This window comes from Erythrolamprus reginae, chromosome 4, assembly GCF_031021105.1.
Source record: "Erythrolamprus reginae isolate rEryReg1 chromosome 4, rEryReg1.hap1, whole genome shotgun sequence".
NCBI lineage: Eukaryota > Metazoa > Chordata > Lepidosauria > Squamata > Dipsadidae > Erythrolamprus > Erythrolamprus reginae.
Window position 1 is genome coordinate 71,255,646 of NC_091953.1, and position 22,061 is coordinate 71,277,706.

Below are 22,061 nucleotides of genomic sequence, written 5' to 3' on the forward strand. Positions count from 1 at the left end.
CTACGCATGCGTGGAAGGGCACGCATGCGCAGATGGTGGAGTTTACTTCCGGGTTGAAAACTCGCGAAATAGCCCTTTCGCGATCCTTGAGGACGCGAAACTCGAGGGTTCACTGTATATATATACATTAAAAAGAAAGAGAGAGGAAAAAAAGATGTTCTTCAGATCTTGATTGTGTTTATGTTTATTTTGTCTTGGCATTAAGGAATGAAGATTGTCAGTTTAAATGTTAATGAAATAGTTGATGCGTTGATAATTAAATAAGGGTAGATGGAAAAAATCAGTGGTTCACAAATTCATTTAGTTCAAACTTTTAGCAATGATTGAAATTGAGTTGATTTAATTTACAAAGAAGGGAAATCTTCTACTTTCTACGTGTCGGTGACGTCTCCGGTCTCTCCGTTCCTCTATCGCCTCTATCTCCCAACCGCTGTTCGTCTCTGTTCCTCCTGATCATTTCTGCCTCACACTTTCTCAAACCTTCTATCGCCTCTGTCGTCTCGCTCATCAACCTCGTTCTCCAACCTCGGTATCTCTCCTCACTCTCGGACACAGCCTCACTTTCGAACACAGCCTCCATAACTCCCCTCACATTGTTGTCCTCCGATCTGCCGCTCCACCCACGCTGATTGTTTTCAGGTGTCGGTTCTCCCATCATCTCCCGCCGTCCACAGTATCGCACACACCACCACTCGATGGGTTCTCTTCTCCAAGGAGTCTACAGGGAATCACCGACCTGGTCTTAATACTTCAATCACGATCCCTTGGGGGCTCCTCTCCACTCACTGCTCCTCATGCGTCCTCCTTCTCACAGGTTGTCCGTCATTCACTTCCACTCACCGCATCAACAATTTCCTCCCTCCTTCTTTCTCACACTTTGCTCCACACACATCGATCGCCTCTCTTTTCAACCAGGAGACTCACAATTTTTTAGTTATCGCCAAAGCTCACACTGTTCATTTCGGGTAAGTGGATTCAAGCTGTCTTAGTAAAATCCGCCATTGCTACCGCTTGCTCTCCTTTGCTTCCCAGTTGTCACACTCAGCACGCTAGGCCTGCGGGCTGAGAATAAACCTCAGCTCTTTTCCTCGCCTGTTCACGGGGATTGTGCCCTTTACAATGGGGGTTTGCACCTCCACTCACTGTTCAAGACTTCCCCTTAAATTAGTTCTCCTCTCCGTGGAGAACTGTCACCATTTAAACGGTTACAAATGAAAGATCTTGGGTGCAGATCAGGAGCCCCTAGTCCGCACGTCACACCGGCTTTGCACCACCCCCAGAATTTCTGAAGGAGCCTTTCAACATGTCTTTCTATCACTTCCTTTGTCTCCCATCACTTTCCTTTAGACAGCTCACTATAGAGGAACTATTTAGGGATGCAGTGGTCTGGCATCCTAGCAACATGGCCTGCCCAGCATATTTGGGCTTTCATCAACAGGGTGGGAACTGATGGCAGGCCTGCTCTGGAGAGGACTTCAGTGTCTGGCACTGTATCCTGTCACCAGATCCTCAGAATTCTATGGAGGCAGGTCATGTGAAAGTGGTTCAATTGCCTAGCATGTCTCCTGTATACAGTCCAAGCCTCACTGGCATACAACAGGGTACTTAGCACTACTGCTCAGTAGACTTTGAGCTATGTAACAAAACTTATTCCACATCGGTCACACATTGGTCATTAATCTGCCAAATGCAGAACTAGCCTTGGCGATTCTGCAGTTGACCTCAATGTCGATTGTTTCAGTTTCAGTTTCAGTTTAATCAGATTTGTATGCCGCCCCTCTCCGCAGACTCGGGGCGGCTCACAGCAACAGCAATACAAGACAAATCCAATATTAAATTAATTTTAAGAACACCACAAGTTAAAAACCAGTCATACACACTAGCATACCATACATAAATTTTATAAGCCTAGGGGGAAGAAACATGTCAATTCCCCCATGCCTGACGACAGAGGTGGGTTTTAAGGAGCTTACGAAAGGCTAGGAGGGTGGGGGCAACTCTGATATCTGGGGGGAGTTGATTCCAAAGGGTCGGGGCCGCCACAGAGAAGGCTCTTCCCCTGGGTCCCGCCAAACGACATTGTTTAGTTGACGGGACCCGGAGAAGGCCAACTCTGTGGGACCTAACTGGTCGCTGGGATTCGTGCGGCAGAAGGCGGTCCCGGAGATATTCTGGTCCGGTGCCATGAAGGGCTTTATAGGTCATAACCAACACTTTGAATTGTGACCGGAAACTGATCGGCAACCAATGCAGACTGCGGAGTGTTGGTGTGACATGGGCAAATTTAGGAAAGCCCATGATAGCTCTCGCAGCTGCATTCTGCACGATCTGAAGTTTCCGAACACTTTTCAAAGGTAGCCCCATGTAGAGAGCGTTACAGTAGTCGAGCCTCGAGGTGATGAGGGCATGAGTGACTGTGAGCAGTGACTCCCGGTCCAAATAGGGCCGCAACTGGTGCACCAGGCGAACCTGGGCAAACGCCCCCCTCGCCACAGCTGAAAGATGTTTCTCTAATGTGAGCTGTGGATCGAGGAGGACGCCCAAGTTGCGGGTTAGTGACTCCCCCCCCAGGGTGATGGATGGACAGATGGAATTGTCCTTGGGAGGCAAAACCCACAGCCACTCCGTCTTATCCGGGTTGAGTTTGAGTCTGTTGACACCCATCCAGACCCCAACAGCCTCCAAGCACCGGCACATCACTTCCACTGCTTCACCGACTGGACACGGGGTGGAGATGTAAAGCTGGGTATCATCTGCATACTGATGATACCTCACCCCATGCCCTTGGATGATCTCACCCAGCGGTTTCATGTAGATATTAAATAGTAGGGGGGAGAGGACCGACCCCTGAGGCACCCCACAAGGGAGTAACCTAGAGGTCGACCTCTGACCCCCCACTAACACCGACTGCGACCGGCCAGAGAGGTAGGAAGAGAACCACTGAAGGACAGTGCCTCCCATTGTCACTGCATGGGAGAGGGTGCTGCCAAGATATGTAAATTGGTCTACTGCTTGTAGTTTTTGTCCCTTTACCGTGATGGTGGGCTCTTGGTATTAGGTTTTCAGAGCTGACTAATGCATCACTTCAGTCTTCTTTGTGTTGATAAGGAGACCAAAGTTCTCACATGCCGCTGCAAAATTATCCACACTGGTTTGCATTTCCTGCTCTGATCCAGCATTCAGGGCGCAGTTTTCAGCAAAGAGAAAGTCATGTAGCATAGTCTCCTTTATCTTGGTGACAGACTGGAGTCTTCATAGGTTGAATAGTTTGTATTTCAGGATAACTCCCAAGGAACTGTTCTGCAAGGCATCTGATAGCATGACTGAAAACATTATGCTGAATAAAGTCAGTGCCAACACGCACCCTTGTTTTAAGTTGTTTGTGATGGAAAAGGCCTCTGAAACGTCTCCATTGTCCAGCACATGGGCCATCATACCCTCGTGAAATTGATATCCCATCAGGATGGATTTATCAAGGCACCCAAATTTTGACGTGATATGCCACAGGCCTTCATGACAGACTGTCAAATATCAGAGCTGCACTTTCAGAAACTAGCCAGCCCAACCAGCTAACCAACCCAACCAGCCAGCCACAGACCAATAGATATGGAGTTTGGTTGAAGTCTTCACAGAAACACAGCAGCAGTAGGAAGTCTTGGAAAAATATATTTACTTCTTAGAAGTAAATATATAGAATACTAACTGTATTCTATTTTACTATATATACACCACACTAGTATCTCACTAGTATCTCACTACAACTATCTCAGTTACAATAACTTACAGGAATCAACAGTTCAATACAGCAACTTCAGAGCACACTTCACACAGAGCAGGATGAGAGAGCAGAGAGCAGAGAACGAGAACAGAGAGCTCTTGCATATTTAAATACTTATAACATAATGAGGTTGCTGCATGCTTACCATATTTTTCGGTGTATTAGACACACCAGTGTATAAGACACACCTAGATTTTAGAGGGGGAAAACAAGGAAAAAGGTATTCTGAACCAAATGGTGTAGTATTATATTGTTTAATAAAATACCATTGTAGTAGAATACTTTTACAACCATGTATACTTTATAAAACCATGTATACTTTTTACAAACTTTAAACTTGAGAGCTTCAAGACTTGTGGACTTCAATTCCCAGAATTCCTCCACCAGTCATGCTAGCTCAGAAATGGAAGTTGAAGTCCACAAGCCTTAAACTTTCTAGATTTGAAGACTCTTGCACTCCTAACCCCTAACTCAAACAAACAAACAAACAAACAAAACAAACAAGGACAATTCATTCTGTTAGTTGTTCCTTTAGTCACAGAAATGGCTAGTGATAGAATCATTTACAATTACAGTTCCCTGCTGAGGTTGTCTTAATATTACTACTATACCAGGAGGTTTTCAAAGACCACTCTCTTGACTACTCCAATTTTCACAAATGAAGTGCATGGAAATATATGGTGATGATGATCAACCTGAAATACTCCTTGAAAAGAGTATTTCTAGAGCAAGTGTCTCCAACCTTGGCAGCTTTTAAGAGTTGTGGATTATAATTCCCAGAGTTCCTCAGCCACATTTGCTGGCTGAGGAACTTTGGGAGTTGAAGTCCACAAGTCTTAAAGTTGCCAAGGTTGCAGACCCCCTCTTTTAGAGCACTAAAGATTCAACTGAACTCCTGTTTTCCTCGAGACAGAAGGCTTTAAGAAGCTACAAGATTTACCAGGAAGTAATAAACTGGGAACACATCTTATCCCCCCCCCCCCCACTTTATCTATTCTTATCTATTTGCATCTTTCCATTCCCACAATGATCCATTGTTTCAGTTGGGCTGCTCGGGTGAGAAAACTGGTTGGTTTTGGACCAGAAATGGTTGGGAGGGTGCGGCTTTGTGCATTTCTCCAAGGCAGTGTGAAGTTCCCTTGTTTTCTTCTCTGGCAAGTCCTGGGGGATGGGATCGTTCAGGTTGCGGGGCACCACTGCCACCACTCCTGCCATGGAAAGGCAGCTGAGGGGGAAAGGTTTCTTTTCTCTTTGGCTGCCTTTCCATTGCGGAAGGGAGAAGGAAAGGTGGGGATGACTAACCTACCAAGGAAGAGAGACGCAGACGAGAGCAGCACAGCAGCTCAGCACTTGCAAATCTTTTCCCCAGTCTTGAATCAATCTCATTTGCTATAGCAACCTCAAATGCCTCAAAAAAGAGTTGCAAGTGCCGAGCTGCATCTTGGGGGAAAAGCAACTACAGTACCCACCTCCGTTGGATAAGGCAGGCATTTTATTTCCCCAAAGTTTTTTTTTTTGCCCCTCTTGGAAAACTTTTTCATGTGGGAGGAAAAGTGAGCTACACACATACATGCTACTTGCCGAGGTTGGAAAATGTTGCCACAGATGTGTTTGTGTATAGCTCACTTTTCCTCCAGCATGAAAAGTTTCCCAAAAAGGGCAAGAAACTGGAGAGGGGGATGGAGGGTTGCAGAGAAATAATGGCTCCCCTCTCCGCCCCAAAACCTCGAGGAAATAAAACAGGACAGGAGAGGGGTCAGGAGATCCTGATTCTCGGAATTCCCGAGCTGGGGTAGCTTTGCTCAGAGTGCCTTCACCGACCGCTGCGCCCTCCCAAAGGTGCCCTCAAAGGCAGGAGATTGGGGTGGCGGATGATGGAGCTCACAGGCTCCTCTGCCAGCTGGATGCCCACCCACTTCTCTGAAGCTGCTGCCATGTGCCCCACTCATCCCCAGGGCTGAGCCGCTGGCCTTCAGCTGAGGACTGCTGCCCAACGTTCGGTGTATAAGACGCACCCATTTTTGACCCATCTATTTGAAGTAAAAAGGTGCATCTTATACACCAAAAAATACGGTAATTGCCTTAGAATGTCTCTGCATTCTGTATGTAGGCCTTCCTTCTGCATTGAGATATTACCTCAGGATATTGCTTAATCCTGACACCCCTTCTAATATCTCGATGCAGCGCTACACAACTTGTTTATCAATACCTTACGTTTTACATACATACATTTGTATTGTTATATTTACTTTCTTCATTTACATTCTAAATATACTTCAATTTTAATCCATCCAGATTATACAAGTTGTTTAGCATTCTGCAATTTAACTTCAATATACTGTTTTAACTTCATTGGCATCCTGTACTTTCACTTACTTTAACAATTATGCAATATTTGTCTTTTGCCTTTGTACAGTCTTTTATTTCCTGGTTTTTACAATGTCAATATTCACCTATTGTCTTACATATCCCAAGTCTGTTACCATACATGACTTGTACAGATAACTAAATACTTGCATGATTACCCAATCATCTTTTGCACATACATAAATATCACCATATACATTAATAATTATTTGACTCTTTTCCACCATCCTTGGTGTATACACACACGTCAGCTTTGCAGCACCTAAACCCCATTTGGATTAATTTTTCATCTAAACATGTATTCCAACTCCTAGAGGACTTCTTGAAGCCATAGAGAGCTTTGTTCAATCTATACACTTTGGAATTATCCTTCCATTCAAAACCAGGTGCTTGTTTGACATACACATTTTCTTTTACATCACCATTTATATAAGCACATTCTAAATCAAACTGTTTCACTTTTTCCATTGCTAACGCTAACATACTTCTCATGGTTTCTTCTTTAGCAGTGGATGAATACTTTTGGATAAATCCCTTCGCTAAAAGTCTCGCTTTGTATTTCTTATTTCCATCAGGCATTGACTTCAACCTGTACACCCACATCAACAATATCAAACACATTTTGTTTCTGCAATACCTCAAATTCATCCCTCATTGCATGTTTCCATCTTTGAACTTCTTCTGGTGGTCTCTTTAACATTTCATCATAACTTTCTGGCTCACCTAATACACTACATACATAAACACTATGTGAATAGCCATACCTATCTGGAGGCTTCCCAATATTAGACCTTTCTGACCTCCTAGGTAATAATCTTTCTTCGCTAACAACCTGCGTTTCCTCAGGCTCTAATATCTGTTCTTTAACTTCACATTTCACACTGCTTTCTACTTGTGGCCTATCATTAACCTCACTTTGATTCAACTCTGTTAGTTTCTTCTCCAAAAATATCTCTGTATTGGAATGAATCTTTTCCCAATCTCTTTGTTTCTCAAAATTGGCACTTCTACAAATCATAACTTTACCATACAATGTTGAAAATCTGTAACCTTTGGAGTGTTCATCATATTCCACAAATCTTAGTTTCTTCCATTTTGGCTGTCCTTTTAATCTCTGTTCCTCAGGTACCAACACATAAGCATGAGAACCAAAAATCCTTAAGTGCTGCAAATTGGGATTTTTCCTGTACCACTTATAATATGGAGTCTGATTGATTACTGAACTCCATGTCCTATTAATAAGGTAGGATGCATTTACAAACTTAGCCCAAAAATGAAATGGTAAATTTGTGTCTGTCGACAAAGTGTCTCTCACAACATTCAATACTCCTATTTTCCTCTGCAATCCCATTCTCAGCTGGGGAATAGGGATTAGTCATTCTATGTACTATTCCATTTACCTCAAGCCACTGTCTGTCTGCAGCTTTCCAATCTTGTAATTAAACTGTCTCTCAATCCTATTAACCCATTCCCTAAACCAAATACTTTACTCTTGTACTTCAATAAGATACAATATATATATATATATGTATGTGTGTGTGTGTATACTATATATATATATATATATATATATATATATATATATATATATATATATATATATATATATATATAGTAAAATCATCCACAAGTACAAACACATACTTAGCAGAAAAATCCCCATGTACCAACTCAAATGGTCTCTTTGTAATACGTGTACTAAACTTGGGAATAGGGTATCTCTTTATTTTCACTCTAGTGCAAATTGAGCATTCCAGAAAACTGCTGCAGCCTTTTATTTTTAATCCACAATTCTCAGTTACCTTTTTCACAGCACCAAAATTAACATGACCTAACACTCTATGGTAATACCGTATACAATTGTCATGTAAAGGTTGGTTTACAATGCATGTAGCGTTTCCTTTTACAATCTTATTCTTATTCTTCATTACATACAATTTGTCTTTTAATTAACCTTCAGCACAAACCTCATTGTTTCTCAAAATAGAACATTTGTTTTCATAAAAGTGGATTACATAACCATCAGCAGCCAACTTTCCTACACTTAGCAAACAAAACTTTAGTGTAGGTACACATATTACGTTATCAATTGTTGTGTTTAAACAGGAAACATATGATGACCCTGATACTTGTGTTTTTGACTCTGTATCATCAGCTAAACTAACATGGTTTATCAGCAAAGACTTTGAACCACCTTGTAAAGTCTTTATTGTTGACTATGTGTTCATAGCACACTAAATCCAGGATCCACTTTGCCTTTTCTTGAAGACTTCTGCTTGACACCAGCATTATTTAACTGTCTTTTTTGGTGGCTTCAACATGACCCTTCTTAGTTGTAAACTGCTGCTTATTTCTCCTGAAGCAATTCGTGGCTACATGTCCATTTTTACCACAAGTAAAGCATTTTATTACAGCAACATGCTCATTTCTTTTTCTAACAGCCCCTTCTTGACTCTCACCCATAAACTGTCTTTGTTTATCACAATCCATCAACTTGGAAGTCACAAAGTCCAAATTTAATGATCTTCCGGGTGTTCACTTTTAATGTTATCAAGTTGGCTGTCATCCAGGGCCAAAACAATAGTTGCTTTTGCTTTTTGAACCAACTTATTTTTCTCTTCATTATCTTCATCAGGTGGAGACTCTATCACTTCCCAAAGTCCTTCTCTAATTAACAAACTTTGCATTTTTATACTCCATGAATGATAGTTAGTCTCATTTAAACTTGCAAAAGTCAAACTTGCTTCTGGGAAAGCCATTCTTACACAGCACAATAGCCCCTTCCTACTTAGAAACAGTCCTCTTTAAACAATTCTTCTGCAATTCACCAAGTTCTGTCTCATACAGAAACTTGGCTTGCCAAACTTTAACTTTTGCTTGTAGTCAACTCCCACCAGCACTGGCCACCAATTCTGGTCTTCCTACTTCTTCTCCAAAACAGGATCTCAGGAACACCGTGTCTTCAGTCTGGGTTAACCTGGTTAATTTGGGTTTAAAATGGCTAGTCTGATATGGGTTTAAACTTGGTTACTCTGGGCCTAATCCTGGCTTACTTTGGACCTAATCCTGGCCTACTCTGGACCTAATCCTGGCCTACTCTGGGCCCATAACCTATCAGAGCTGCACTGTCAGAAGCTAGCCAGTCCAAGCAGCTTACCAGCCGAACCAGATAATCAACCCAACCAGCCAGCCATAGACCAATAGATATGGAGTTTGGTTGAAGTCTTCACTGAAACATAGCAGCACTAGGAAGTCTTGGAAAAATATATTTACTTCTTATTTACACTACTAACTGTATTCTAGTTTACTATACATACACCACACTAGTATCTCACTAGTATCTCACTACAACTATCTCAATTACAATAACTTACAGGAATCAACTGTTCAATACAGCAACTTCAGAGCACACTTCAGACCGAGCAGGAGCAGAGAGCAGAGAACAGAGTGCTCTTGCATATTTAAATAATTCACCTAATGAGATTGCTGCATGCTTAATTGCCTTAGAATGACTCAGCATTCTCTACGTAGGCCTTCCTTCTGCATTGAAATATTACCTCAGGATATTGCTTAATCCTGACATCAAAAGCTATAGTGAGATCCACAAAGGTGGCGTAGAATTCACGATTCTGCTCTTGACACTTCTCTTGGAGCTGTTGGGCTGTGAAGATCATGTCCACAGTGCCACGCTTTTTGTGGAAATGGCACTATGCTTTGGCTAATAGATCTTGTTCCAGGTGGTCAGTCATTCGGTTCAGCAACACTCATGCAAGGAGTGTTGCCTGCAGTAGAAAGCAGTGATATTTCTCTATGATTATCACAGACTAGTCCCTTTCCTATTCTAAAGGTGTATGATAGATGCATCTTTCAGTTCCTAAAGAATGGTTCCTTGATTCCGGAAAGACTGGAATACCTGAGTGAGTTTCTCGACAAGCACTGCTTATCAATCCTTATATATCTCTGCTGGTATCGTATCAGGTTCTGGGGCCTTGCTGCTGGAAAGCTGGTTGCTGGCCTGTAGGGTTTCAGTCTTTGAAGGTGCGGAGTTTAAGTTCTGGTTGCTATCCACCAGGGAAATTTTGCCAGTCGCCTGATTGTTGATGGAAGATGTTCAATACAGATTGGAAGTGCTCGGCCCAACACTTAGAATCAGGGTCTTATGAGTGATGAGATTTACACCAGCTGTGTCCAGTAAAGAAAAGCTCCCTGAGGGCTGAGGTTCATACATTGATCTGAGAGCTTCATAGAATCATTTAAAATTGTTTCTATCAGCAAACTTCTGAATTTCACCTGGTTTGGTACTCAACGAGGAGTCCTGCATCTTGTGGAGCTTGCTCTTTATGATCCTGCAAGTGTTGTTGAAGGCATTTTTCTTAGTTGTTGATGACGGGTCCTTCTGATAAGCATGGTGAAGTTGGTGCTTTTCAGCAAGTAGGGCACTGATCTCATTTTCATCAAACCAATACTGCTGTTTCCTGTGTGAGAGTCCTAGAACTTTTAGTGAAGAAGATTGCACAATGTACCTAAAGTGTTCCCAGTTCTTCTCAGCATTTTCCCTGTAATTGCAGCTCTGAGAATTGGTTGTCAAGATCTTCTGCTAGTGAAGCTGCTGTGTTGGGGTTCCACAGAGGGAGAAGTTCCTCTCTCTGAAATTTGCCCAGCTGGGTTTCAGGTATGGCATCAGCCGCGACCACAGGGAAGGGGGGGGAGGAGTGGCTATCATAGCCAAGGAGACTTTTTGCCTACATAGACTCGTTGCTCCTGAGTTTGCGGGTTGTGAGTCCCTCTTGGTGAAGTTGGACCTAGGGGTTCAGATGGGCTTGTTCCTCACGTACCTGCCTCCCAGCTGTGTGTCAACAGCCCTGCCTGTGCTGCTCGAGGAGGTAGCTGGGTTGGTGATAGAGTTCCCCGGACTTATTGTCCTGGGGGAATTCAATCTACCGTCACTCGGCAGGTCCTCAGGGTTAGCATAGGAGTTCAGGGCCACCATGACAGCCATGGACCTGACTCAAGTAGTTCAGGGTCCGAATCATGAGGGGAGGCACACACCCCACATGATATTTCTCTCAGAGCAACTGAATAATGGTCTGAGACTAAGGGGCTTAGATGTTTTGCCCTTGTCATGGTCAGACCATTTTCTACTGCAGCTTGACTTCATGGCTTTAATCCTCCCCCGCAGGGAGGCGGAACTGACTAGGTGGTTCCACCCCAGACACCTAATGGATCCAGAAGGTTTTCAGAGGGTGCTTAGGGTTATACCCGATTCACCTGTGCACAGTTCGGCACAGTCTCTTGCCGTGGTCTGGAACAGGGCTGCAATGGAGGCTCTTGACTGGATTGCGCCATTGCAACCTCTCTGTGGCACTAGATCCCGAAGAGCTCCTTGGTTTACCGAGGAACTCCGGTAATTGAAACGCCAGAAGAGGCGTCTAGAGAAGCGGTGGAGGAAAAGTAAATCCAAGTCCAATCGAACACTTGTAAGAGCTCATATAAAGACTTACAAAGTGGTGTTCAAGGCGGCAAGATGTGTGTACCATGCCGCCTTGATTGCATCAGCGGAATGTCACCCGGCTGCTCTGTTCAGGGTAACTCACTCCCTTCTCAATCAGGGGGGAGTTGGGGAGCCCTTGCAGAGCAGTGCCAAGGATTTTAACTCATTTATCTCTGATAAAACCACTCAGATCCGGACGGATCTTGACTCCAATTGGATAGCAAAGTTGACTGACAATGAGTCAGTTGAGGTGACTGGAGCTTGTTGTTGTCCACCTGTTTGGGAGGAGTTTGACCTGGTGACACCTGATGAAGTGGACAAGGTCACTTAAGCTGTGAGTTCCGCTACCTGTTTACTGGATCCGTGTCCCTCTTGGCTGGTCTCGGCCAGCAGAGAGGTGACACAGAGCTGGGTCCAGGAGATTGTCAATGCTTCTTTGCGGAGGGGGTCTTTTCCGGCTCCCTACCGGGAGGCACTTGTGCACCCCATCCTCAAGCAGCCTTCCCTGGACCCAGCCATTCTTAACAACTATCATCCAGTCTCCAACCTTCCCTTTATGGGGAAGGTTGTTGAGAAGGTGATGGTGCTCTAACTCCAGCGGTCCTTGGAAGAATCCGATTATCTAGGCCCTCAACAGTCAGGATTCAGGCCCGGCTACAGCACGGAAACTGCTTTGGTCATGCTGATGGATGATCTCTGGCGGGCCCGGGACAGGGGTTTATCCTCTGTCCTGGTGCTTATTTATTTATTTATTAGATTTGTATGCCACCCCTCTCCGCAGACCCCTCTATCTTGACCTCTCAGCGGCTTTTGATACCATTGACAATGGTATCTTTCTACACTGGCTGGAGGAGTTGGGAGTGGGAGGCACTGTTCTGCAGTGCTTCTCCTACCTCTCCGGTTGGCCGCAGTCGGTATTAGTGGGGGGTCAGAGGTCGACCTCTAGGTTTCTCCATTGTGGGGTGCTTTAGGGGTCGGTCCTCTCCCCTCTTCTTTTTAACATCTATATGAAACCGCTGGGTGAGATCATCCAAGGGTATTGGGTGAGCTATCATCAACATGCTGATGATACCCAGGTGTATATCTCCACCCCATGTCCACTCAGTGAAGCAGTGGAAGTAATGTGCCAGTGCCTGGAAGCTGACAAGATGGAGTGGCTGTGGGTTTTGCCTCTCAAGGACAATCTCATCTGTCCGTCCATTTCCCTGGGGAGGGGGGATCTTTGATCTCCTTGGAGAGGGTTCACAACTTGGGCGTCCTCCTCGATCCACAGCTAACATTAAAACACCATCTTTTGGCTGTGGCGAGGAGGGCGTTTGCCCAGGTTTGCCTGGTGCACCAGTTGCGTCCCTATTTGGATAGGGAATCTCTGCTCACAGTCACTCATGCCCTCATCACCTCGAGGTTCGACTACTGCAACGCTGGCTACATGGGGCTACCTTTAAAGAGTGTTTGGAAACTACAGATTGTGCAATATGCAGCTCCCAGAGTTATCATGGGGCTCCCTAGATTCGCCCACGTCTGGTCAACACTCTGTGGCCTGCATTGGTTGCCGATTAGTTTCTGGTCACAATTTAAAGTGTTGGTAATGACCTATAAAGTCCTGCATGGCATCGGACAAGAATACCTTCGGAATTGGCCTTCTCCGGGTCCCATTGACTAAACAATGTCGTCTGGTGGGCCCCAGGGGAAGAGTCTTTTATGTGGCGGCCCTGGCCCTCTGGAATCAACTCCCCCTGAAGATCAGAACCACCCCCACCCTCCTTGTCTTTTGTAAGTTACTGAAGACTCACCTATGTTGTCAGGCATGGGGAAATTGAGCCCCTGGGTTTATATTATTTATGTATAGTATGTGTTGTATGGTTTTAACAATGGGTTTTTAGATTTTTTTACAAAATTATTAGATTTCTTTATATTGTTGTTATTGTTGTTAGCCACTCTGAGTTTTTGGAGAGGAGTGGCATACAAATCTAATAAATTAAATTAAATTAAATTACTGACATTTATCCGTTTTATTGTGGGTTTGTTTTTGTTTTCCTGTGGATGTCTCTTTGGCTTGATGTGAAAGCTTAATTTGGAGATGATGGGTCTATGGTCAGTCCAGCAGTTAGTGCTCAGCATGGCCTTGGTCACCCTTACATCCTGTCTGTCTTTCCTCCACACAATAGACATAATAAGATGTCAGTGCTTGGAGCGTGGATGTATCTTGGACATCTTTTTGTGAGTGGGCAGGTGAAAGATGGTATTGGTGATGATCAGATCATAAGCCTGAAGACACTACTGTCTTCAGTAGTAATAGGCCATTGCTGTTAACAAAAGTTGAATGCACATATGACAATGCAGAATTGCTCAAAGATACTATTGTAATTGTTATTTTAAAAGAAAAGATTTGAAAACCAATAAAATATATTTTTTTTAAAAGAGCATTTGGATGAGAGAGAGAGAGAAATGTATTCTCTCTTGAGCCGTCTTGGAGCTTCCTGTTCCTGTGTAAGAAATGTACTCTGGTTGTCAGATTCCCATGGGGCCATGAAAGAGTAACTTTGTATGTTGTCTTGAGTCCCCAGCCCCATTGAATCTTGCTGGGTGATGATGAAGGGGCTTTGGGCAATTCCTATTATGGTTTATTAGGTTTGTCTTGATTTGTATCTTGATTGAGGGCTAATCCTATTCTATCCTGAGGGTCATGTCTTTTGTTTTGTAGATAGGTTGGCCCAGTGTTGTTTGTTTGGCAAGGAGGGTGGGAGCAGTGCGACTCTCTGGGGGGAGTTGATTCCATAGGGCCGGGGCCCCCACAGAGAAGGCTCTTCCCCTAGGATCCACCAAACAACATTGTTTAGTTGATGGGACCTGGAGAAGGCCAACTCTGTGGGACCTGACCGGGCGCTGGGATTCGTGCGGCAGAAGGCGGTCCCAAGGGGAATCTGGTCCTATGCCATGTAGGGCTTTATAGGTCATAACCAACAATTTGAATTGTGTCTGGAAACCAATTGGCAGCCAATGCAGTCCACGGAGTGATGAAGAGACATGGGCATATCTTGGTAGGCCATAATAGCTCATGCAGCTGGATTTTGCACAATTTGTAGTTTCTGAACTCTTTCCAAAGATAGTCCCATTAGAGAGCATTGCACTAGTTGAACCTCGAGGTCATAAGGGCATGAGCGACCCTGAGCAAAAACTCCCTGTCCAACCTGGGCAAACGCTTCCCTTGCCACAGCCGAAAGATGGTGTTCTAAGGTCAGCTGTGGATCAAGAAGGACATCCAAGTTGAGAACCCTCTCTGAGGGGGTCAACAATCCCCCCCCAGGGTAATGGATGAACAAATGATACCCACAGCCACTCTGTCTTGTCTGGATTGAGTTTGAGCCTGTTGGCACCCACCCAGGCCCTGACAGCCTCCAGACACCAGCACATCCACTGCTTCACTGAGTGGATGCGGGGTGGAAATGTACAGCTGAGTATCATCAGCATACTGGTGGTAACTCACCCAGTGTACTGGTGGTGATCTTACACAGCAGTTTCATGTTGATATTAAACAGCAGGGGGGAGAGGACTGACCCCTGAGGAACTCCACAAGGGAGAGACATAGGAGCCCACCTCTGACCCCCCACTAACACCGAATGTGACCGATCGGTGAGGTAGGAGGAGATCCACCATAAAATGGTGCCTCACACTCCCAACCCCTACAGTCAACGCAGAAGGATACTATGATCGATGGCATCGAAAGCCGCTGAGAGGTCAAGGAGCACCAGGACAGAGGATAAACCCCTATCCCAGGCCTGCCAGAGAGTTTGACAAAAGCAGTTTCCGTGCTGTAGCTGGGTCTGAATCTTGACTGTCGAGGGCCTAGATCAGTGATGGTGAACCTATGGCACGGGTGCCAAAGGTGGCACACAGAGCCATATCAGCCAGCAGGCAAGCCATTGCCCTAGCTCAGCTCCAATGTGCATGTGTGTGCCAGCCATCTGATTTTTGGCTCACACACAGGCTCTGGGAGCCGCTGAGAAGTCAAGAAGCACCAGGACAGAGGATAAACCCCTGTCCCGGGCCCGCCAGAGATCATCCATCAACGTGACCAAAGCAGTTTCCATGCTGTAGCCGGGCCTGAATCCTGACTGCTGAGGGCCTAGATAATTGGCTTCTTTCAAGGACTGTTGGAGTTGGAGCGCCACCACCTTCTCAACAACCTTCCCCATAAAGGGAAGGTTGGAGACTGGCCGATAGTTGTTAAGAATGGCTGGGTCCAGGGAAGGCTTCTTGAGGAGGGGGCGCACAAGTGCCTCCTTGTAGGGAGCCGGAAAGGACCCCCTCCTCAAAGAAGCATTGACAATCTCCTGGACCCTGCTCCGTGTCACCTCCCTGCTGGCGGAGACCAGCCAGGAGGGACACGGATCCAGTAAGCAGGTGGCGGAACTCATAGCTCCAATGGCCTTGTCCACTTCATACCACTCACTCATTCCATACATATTATTAAACCCACCCCAACTATCCATCAATTAAAAATTAAAAATCTAAATATTACTACAAAGATTAATATTAAAAAGTCTAAAAGATAATATTAGAATTAAAAAGTTAAAAAATTAGAAATAAATTAAAAATTCATTAATCAGTAATAGTCAATTTGTCTAAAATCAGTTCTATATAAAAATATAATCAAACAATTAGTCATTCCAGGTCGGTAGATAGACAGTGTCTTCCATATATCTTTCTTTAGATCTTTAAATCTGCTATATATCAAATCATCTACCAGGGGCACAGTTCCTCAATAATAGTTGGCTGCTTGGCTGAGCACAGCTGTGTGTACGCAGATATGGGAAGGAGCTGTGAGGAGGAGCAGGAGAGAACCTTGAGCTGCCTGGCACGCCTCGGCCCTGGACTGGGAAGCTCCGCATCAGAGATGCTGGATAGGCAACCGCTCCCACCTGCTACTCTTCTTCCTCCTCCTCCTGTCGCTACAGCCCACGCTTTGGCCCCACTACTGCAGCGAGTGGCTAGAGTGGTGCTACTGCTACTGTTAGTGCCACCGTCACTGCCGCTGCCACTCCTCATCCTGCTTGGCAAATGCTGCTGCTGAGCATGATTGGTCTACCAGACATGAGACGGAGGAAGAGGCTTCCCTGCGGGATTGAAGGGGGGACCTACCTTGCCTTGCCTTCTTATTAAGTCGCAGAACCCCTGGCTGGCTCTTGCGGAACCCTTGGGTTCTGTGGAACCTTGGTTGAAAAACACACATGGCATATACTCTCCCACACTGTTAAAAAGCCCACTATTTTAGGGCTTTCCTAAATTTCTACAGTCAAGGCCATTAGACAAGCACACCCACAGAAATGACATCCGAGGCCCCAAAATTTACATAACTTTAATTATGAGAATGGAGCATGCTCCTTCTAGGTTTAGAGCAGTGGTGCAGGAACCTAACTGTGTTTTTTTCTCAATAGATTCTGATGTTGAGGCAGAAAATGTTAACTTTTTCTGCTGGTGCTTTACTCAGTCTAGCAAACTTGTTTCTGCTTCATAGAACAATATTAAGAAATGGCTTATCTTTATATTTGTCTTCTGGATATAAATAATTTTTAAGGAAATGCATACTTTAAGACCCCTTTTCTCAATGAAGAAATTATTATTTGCTTATATCAATCAATAAGGGTTTTTTTAATGCAGGTTTTACATAACATTAATATGATTTGTTAGTGGGTTTCTTTCTATACTGTAATGCTGCTATTTCCAGTGAGACCATTTTCACAAAAGCATTTCAAGACATTGTTTATATTGTAATTGGACAATTATACATTGAATTACATGGTGCTGAAGACTTTTTCTAAATTTTTCATGGTCTTAATTATGAATAGAAATCTCATTAATGTATGCTATTAAGCTATTAAGCATACATTAACCTCAAAGTCCATATAAATTCCTTGTTGCATTTTGGTAGCTTTGTATATACATCCTATCACTCCAGAAGCACTCTAGAACTTAATTACTGCAATCATATCATTTGTGTCTCCCTCTTCCCAGCTATTGTGATTTCTACCTTAGGATCACCACCATCATTTTTGAAACAGGAAACCAATGGTATATTTCCCACTGATTAAGTCATTATGCTGGTATTTATTTGATATTCAGATAAATTGGTCAAATGTGCTTTATGCAAGTAATATTTTTATGTTCAGATACTGATTAGGATTGCACTAAACAATATTATTGTATTAGTCTCAGTCTATAACAATTTATACAGATAATCTTTGATTTACAACTGTTAGATGATGGTTTGAAGTTACAGTGTCTTCAGAAGAAGCTTCTTATGACCCATTCTGGACCATACAGCTATTTTACCACCACATATGATTGCAATTTGGGTGCTTGGCAATTAGCTCACATTTATGACAATTGCAGTGTCCTGTGGTCAAGTGATCATGATTTGAAACCTTCTCAGCAGTCTTCCAAGCAAAATCAATTGAGGAAGCCAGCTCAGGTTAACAATCACTTGATTTGGTTAATTATCGTCACTAATGAGTTCCAGCTGGTACAGACTACTCTATAGCATGGTAGCAAAAATGGAGCTGCACACATGTGACTGGTGGATGGGTGACTGGTGGGTGGGCAGGTATGCCCACTTGAGATTTGGCTTCTGCGTATGCGCAGGAAGCAAAGTCCTGCATGAAGATACTCGTGCACATGAAATTTTGCCAATTTTTAGCAATTTTTTTTGGGCATATTCAAATTGTGACTTGGATTATGTGTCAAATTTTATTCCATTTTCATATATTCCAGCCAGATGCATAATGTACACTTTCTAAATCTAAAGTGCACTTCTAATAAAGTTTCATGCATCCTAGAAATGTTTATGGTTAAGTATGGAATTTAAGCACACTTTTTTCCTTCTACAGAAGATGATGCAGTTGAATTTCCTCTAACATTTAAGCCCAGGTGTGCAGGCCGATATCCCTGCGATATCCTTCTCGAATCTAAATATGACATCCGCCTCTTCAAAATAGAATGTATAGTGAACACTGATACCTTTGAAGCTGAACTAGAGTTTGTAACTCCAGCATATCAAGCAGCGATACAGAACATCCCAATAGTATGTCTTTTTTTTTACTATTCTACTATTATGTTAAATATGGCTTATATAAATTAAATAATATTGCAGTCAGAATGCTATTCTGGAAAACTAACAAACTAAAATACAATTATATTACATATGTTAAAGCTTTTTCCTATAATTATTACTTAGTTAAGGGAGTAAGTTCATATTTATTGTAGCAGCAGGAGGAAACCTTTATCCTTTTTTTTTATTGCATTCAAAATATACGCTGTCTGATTTTAACTAAACTCAAATCATTCTAGCAATATATTGATTTATTTACTGTATAACTCACTTCAATATAGATTTATTCAAACTGTTGTGTATTCTCCTGTTCAGTTTGAGGATTTTGCAGATTCTGACTCGGATAGTGTTTATGAATTAGTGACAGGTCCTGATTTACAGGCAGAGGAAGAAGGGGGAGACCAACCACAGGATGTTCCTATGAGCTCTCAAGTGAAGTAGAGACAGATATCAGATGGGTAAATCCTTATTAAAGATGATTACAGAGGTGAAGGGAACAAGTGTCAGGGAAGAAATATTAGGAGAGGAACGGGTTAATTAATTAAGTAATTAATTCGTCACGTCCGGGTGTCAGCGGAGAAGAAGGATGGAGTTTTCAATTCTGCTATGAATCAATATGGAGGTGCCTTTCCACGGCTCTGAAGTAAACTTTGTTTTATGTGTTTTAAATTGCAGTTTTTATTACCTTGGGCTAATGCTGCCTAGCCATAAATCTTAAGATGAAGGGAGGAATGCTTTGAGAATGTTTAGGCTGCTCTTAACTACTAGAGACTGAGATAAATGTGACTGCATACTGATGACGCAGTTTGTAACAGAAGGAAGAAAAATAAAGATGATGTTTTTGTTTTTATAAATCTCTGCATTCAGCAAGCCTTTATTCCAATTAACAGAGCCTTAGCCGGAGACCAGAACACAAACCATATATTTTCTATGAGTTTAAATCTTTAATTCTCATTCATGTTGTTTCTAACAACATTTCAGCACATCTAACTACAATATTTTATATCACATCCCCTCTCTTCTTTTTCTTCTATCAATATAAGATATTTATTTATATTTATTTAATTTTTCAAATTTATTGGCCACCCTTCTTCTGACAGACTCAGGGCAGTGTACAACAGTAAAAATAACTGCAAACATACAATAAAAATTGAATATGAAATTTAAAACCTAATATAAAACAAACATACTGTCATCACTTATTCATATTACTGGCCAGAGCAGCAATCGCTCAACGGCCCCAGACCTGCTGGCACACCTGTGTTTTCAAAGCTTTTCGGAAGGCTAGGAGGCTGGGGGCAGTGCAAATCATTGCTTGGCTGAGGGGACTTGGACCTCTTTGCAATCTAATCAGTTGCTGAGACATATGAGGCAGAAGACAGTTCTATAAATAATTTGGTCCTAAGCCATATAGGGCTTAATAGGTAATAACCAATGCCTTAAATTGCATTCAGAGACTGATCAGTAGCCAGTGCAGCTCGCAGAGTATATCTGGGTACACCCATAATGGCTTGCCTTCTGGATTAATTGAAGTCTCCGAACATTCTTTAAGGGTAGCCCCAAGTAGAGTTCATTGCAGTAATTGAGTCTTGAGATGGTGAGGGTGTGAGTGACTATGAGAAGAGACTCCCTATACAAGTAGGTCCACAAATGGTGCACCAAGTGAACCTGTGCAAAAGTCCCCTAGCCACAGCCGAGAGATGTTGCCCTAACCTTAGCTGTGAATCTAGGAGGACTCCCAAGTTGTGGACCCACTCTGGGGGTCAAAGTTCCACCCCCAGCCCCCCAGAGTAATGGATGGACAGATGGAATAGTCTTTGGGAGGCAGAACCACAGCCACTCTGTCTTGTCAGGGTGGAGCTTGAGTCTGTTGACCCCCATGCAGACCCTCACAGCCTCCAGGCACTGACACATCACTTCAACTGCTTCACTGAATTGGCAAGGGGTGGAAATGTACAGCTGAACATCATCAGTGTACTGATGGAAACTCCCCCTGTGCCGACAGATTATCTCACCCAGCAGTTTCATGTAGATGTTAAACAGTAGGGAGAGAGAACTAGTCCCCGAGGCACACCACAGAGCCTGATCTTTGCCCCCCTCACCAACACTGACGGCAATCGACTGGAGAGGTAGGAGGAGAACCACAGCAGAACGATGCCTCCCACTCCTAACCCCTCCAGTCAGCGCAGGAGGATACCATGGTTGACGGTACTGAAAGCTGCTGAGAGGTCAAGAAGCACCAGGATAGAGGAATATTCTCTATCCCAGGCCCACCAGAGATCATCCTTCAGCGCAACCAAAGCAGTTTTAGTGCTAAACCAGACAGATAAGAGCCTAGATAATCTGCTTTAACCAAGGACCGCAGGAGTTTCAGCACCACCACCTTCTCAACAACCTTCCCTGTCTTCTCCCCTCTCCCCACCACTTCTGCCTCCACATTCAGAATTAACAGTATTTGTGCTGCTCCAAGGGGCTGGTGGGCTGCAGCTGGACATTGTTGGCCCCCACATGCTTGCCACCTCTCATGCTGGTCACATCCATCCCCCAGGTTTACTTTTGGAGTTGGGCTTATATTAGGGAAACTTTGTAAGTATTCTGTTATTGAATTTTAAATTGAGATTTTTCCCATTCCCCCAATTCTATTCTGTTCTTTATTAGCTCTTATATGTCTTGCACCTCATAAAATATTGTCTGTTTTCATGTTTTAGACTAATCTGAGTCAACAAGATTGGAAACTTAAAGCAGATTTAAAAGGATACTGTTTTTATGGCCCTCCTGTTATATATATAGTCCCTGGTGAAACAAGTATGTATCCTCTCATGTTCAAGTCAACTGCTGAATGCGTAACTATGGTAAGAAATTAAAACATCACTTGTTTGTCTATTTTTGGTCCTTTGGCATGGTATTTATTTGCACTTATGACAAGAGTATTTTAATCATATATGCATTATACACTAATAGTGATTATAAAGCAGATTAAAGTAGCATGCAATTTGTAAATATATGTAAGCATACATAAAATAATCTAAACTCAGAGCTTATAAAATGCTTTCTATAGCCATAGTTATTTCAACCAGGGTCCGAGTCACGGGGTGTGTGTGTGTGTGTGTGCACACTCCTGACATGGTATTCCTCTCTGAGCAATTAAAGGACTTAGATACCTTTCCTTTGTCATGGCCAGATCATTTTCTGCTACGGCTTAATTTTAAGGCTCTAATCCTCCCCCGCAGGGAGGTGCCACCGATTAAGTGGTTCCACTCCAGGCACTTGATGGACCTGGAGGGCTTTCAGAGGGTGCTTGGAGTTTTGCTGGATTC

The 22,061-nt window shown here is 43.4% G+C and overlaps 1 protein-coding gene across 1 annotated transcript in view; it reads left to right on the forward strand.

The window, feature by feature from the left end:
* CFAP47 (cilia and flagella associated protein 47) overlaps positions 1-22,061 on the forward strand; it is a 1,022,460-nt gene that overhangs the window by 529,070 nt on the left and 471,329 nt on the right. The window contains exons 46-48 of the mRNA XM_070750589.1: positions 17,652-17,708; positions 18,524-18,717; positions 21,453-21,596. Coding sequence (XP_070606690.1) covers positions 17,652-17,708; positions 18,524-18,717; positions 21,453-21,596 — 395 coding nt within the window. The remainder of the gene's footprint in view (positions 1-17,651; positions 17,709-18,523; positions 18,718-21,452; positions 21,597-22,061) is intronic.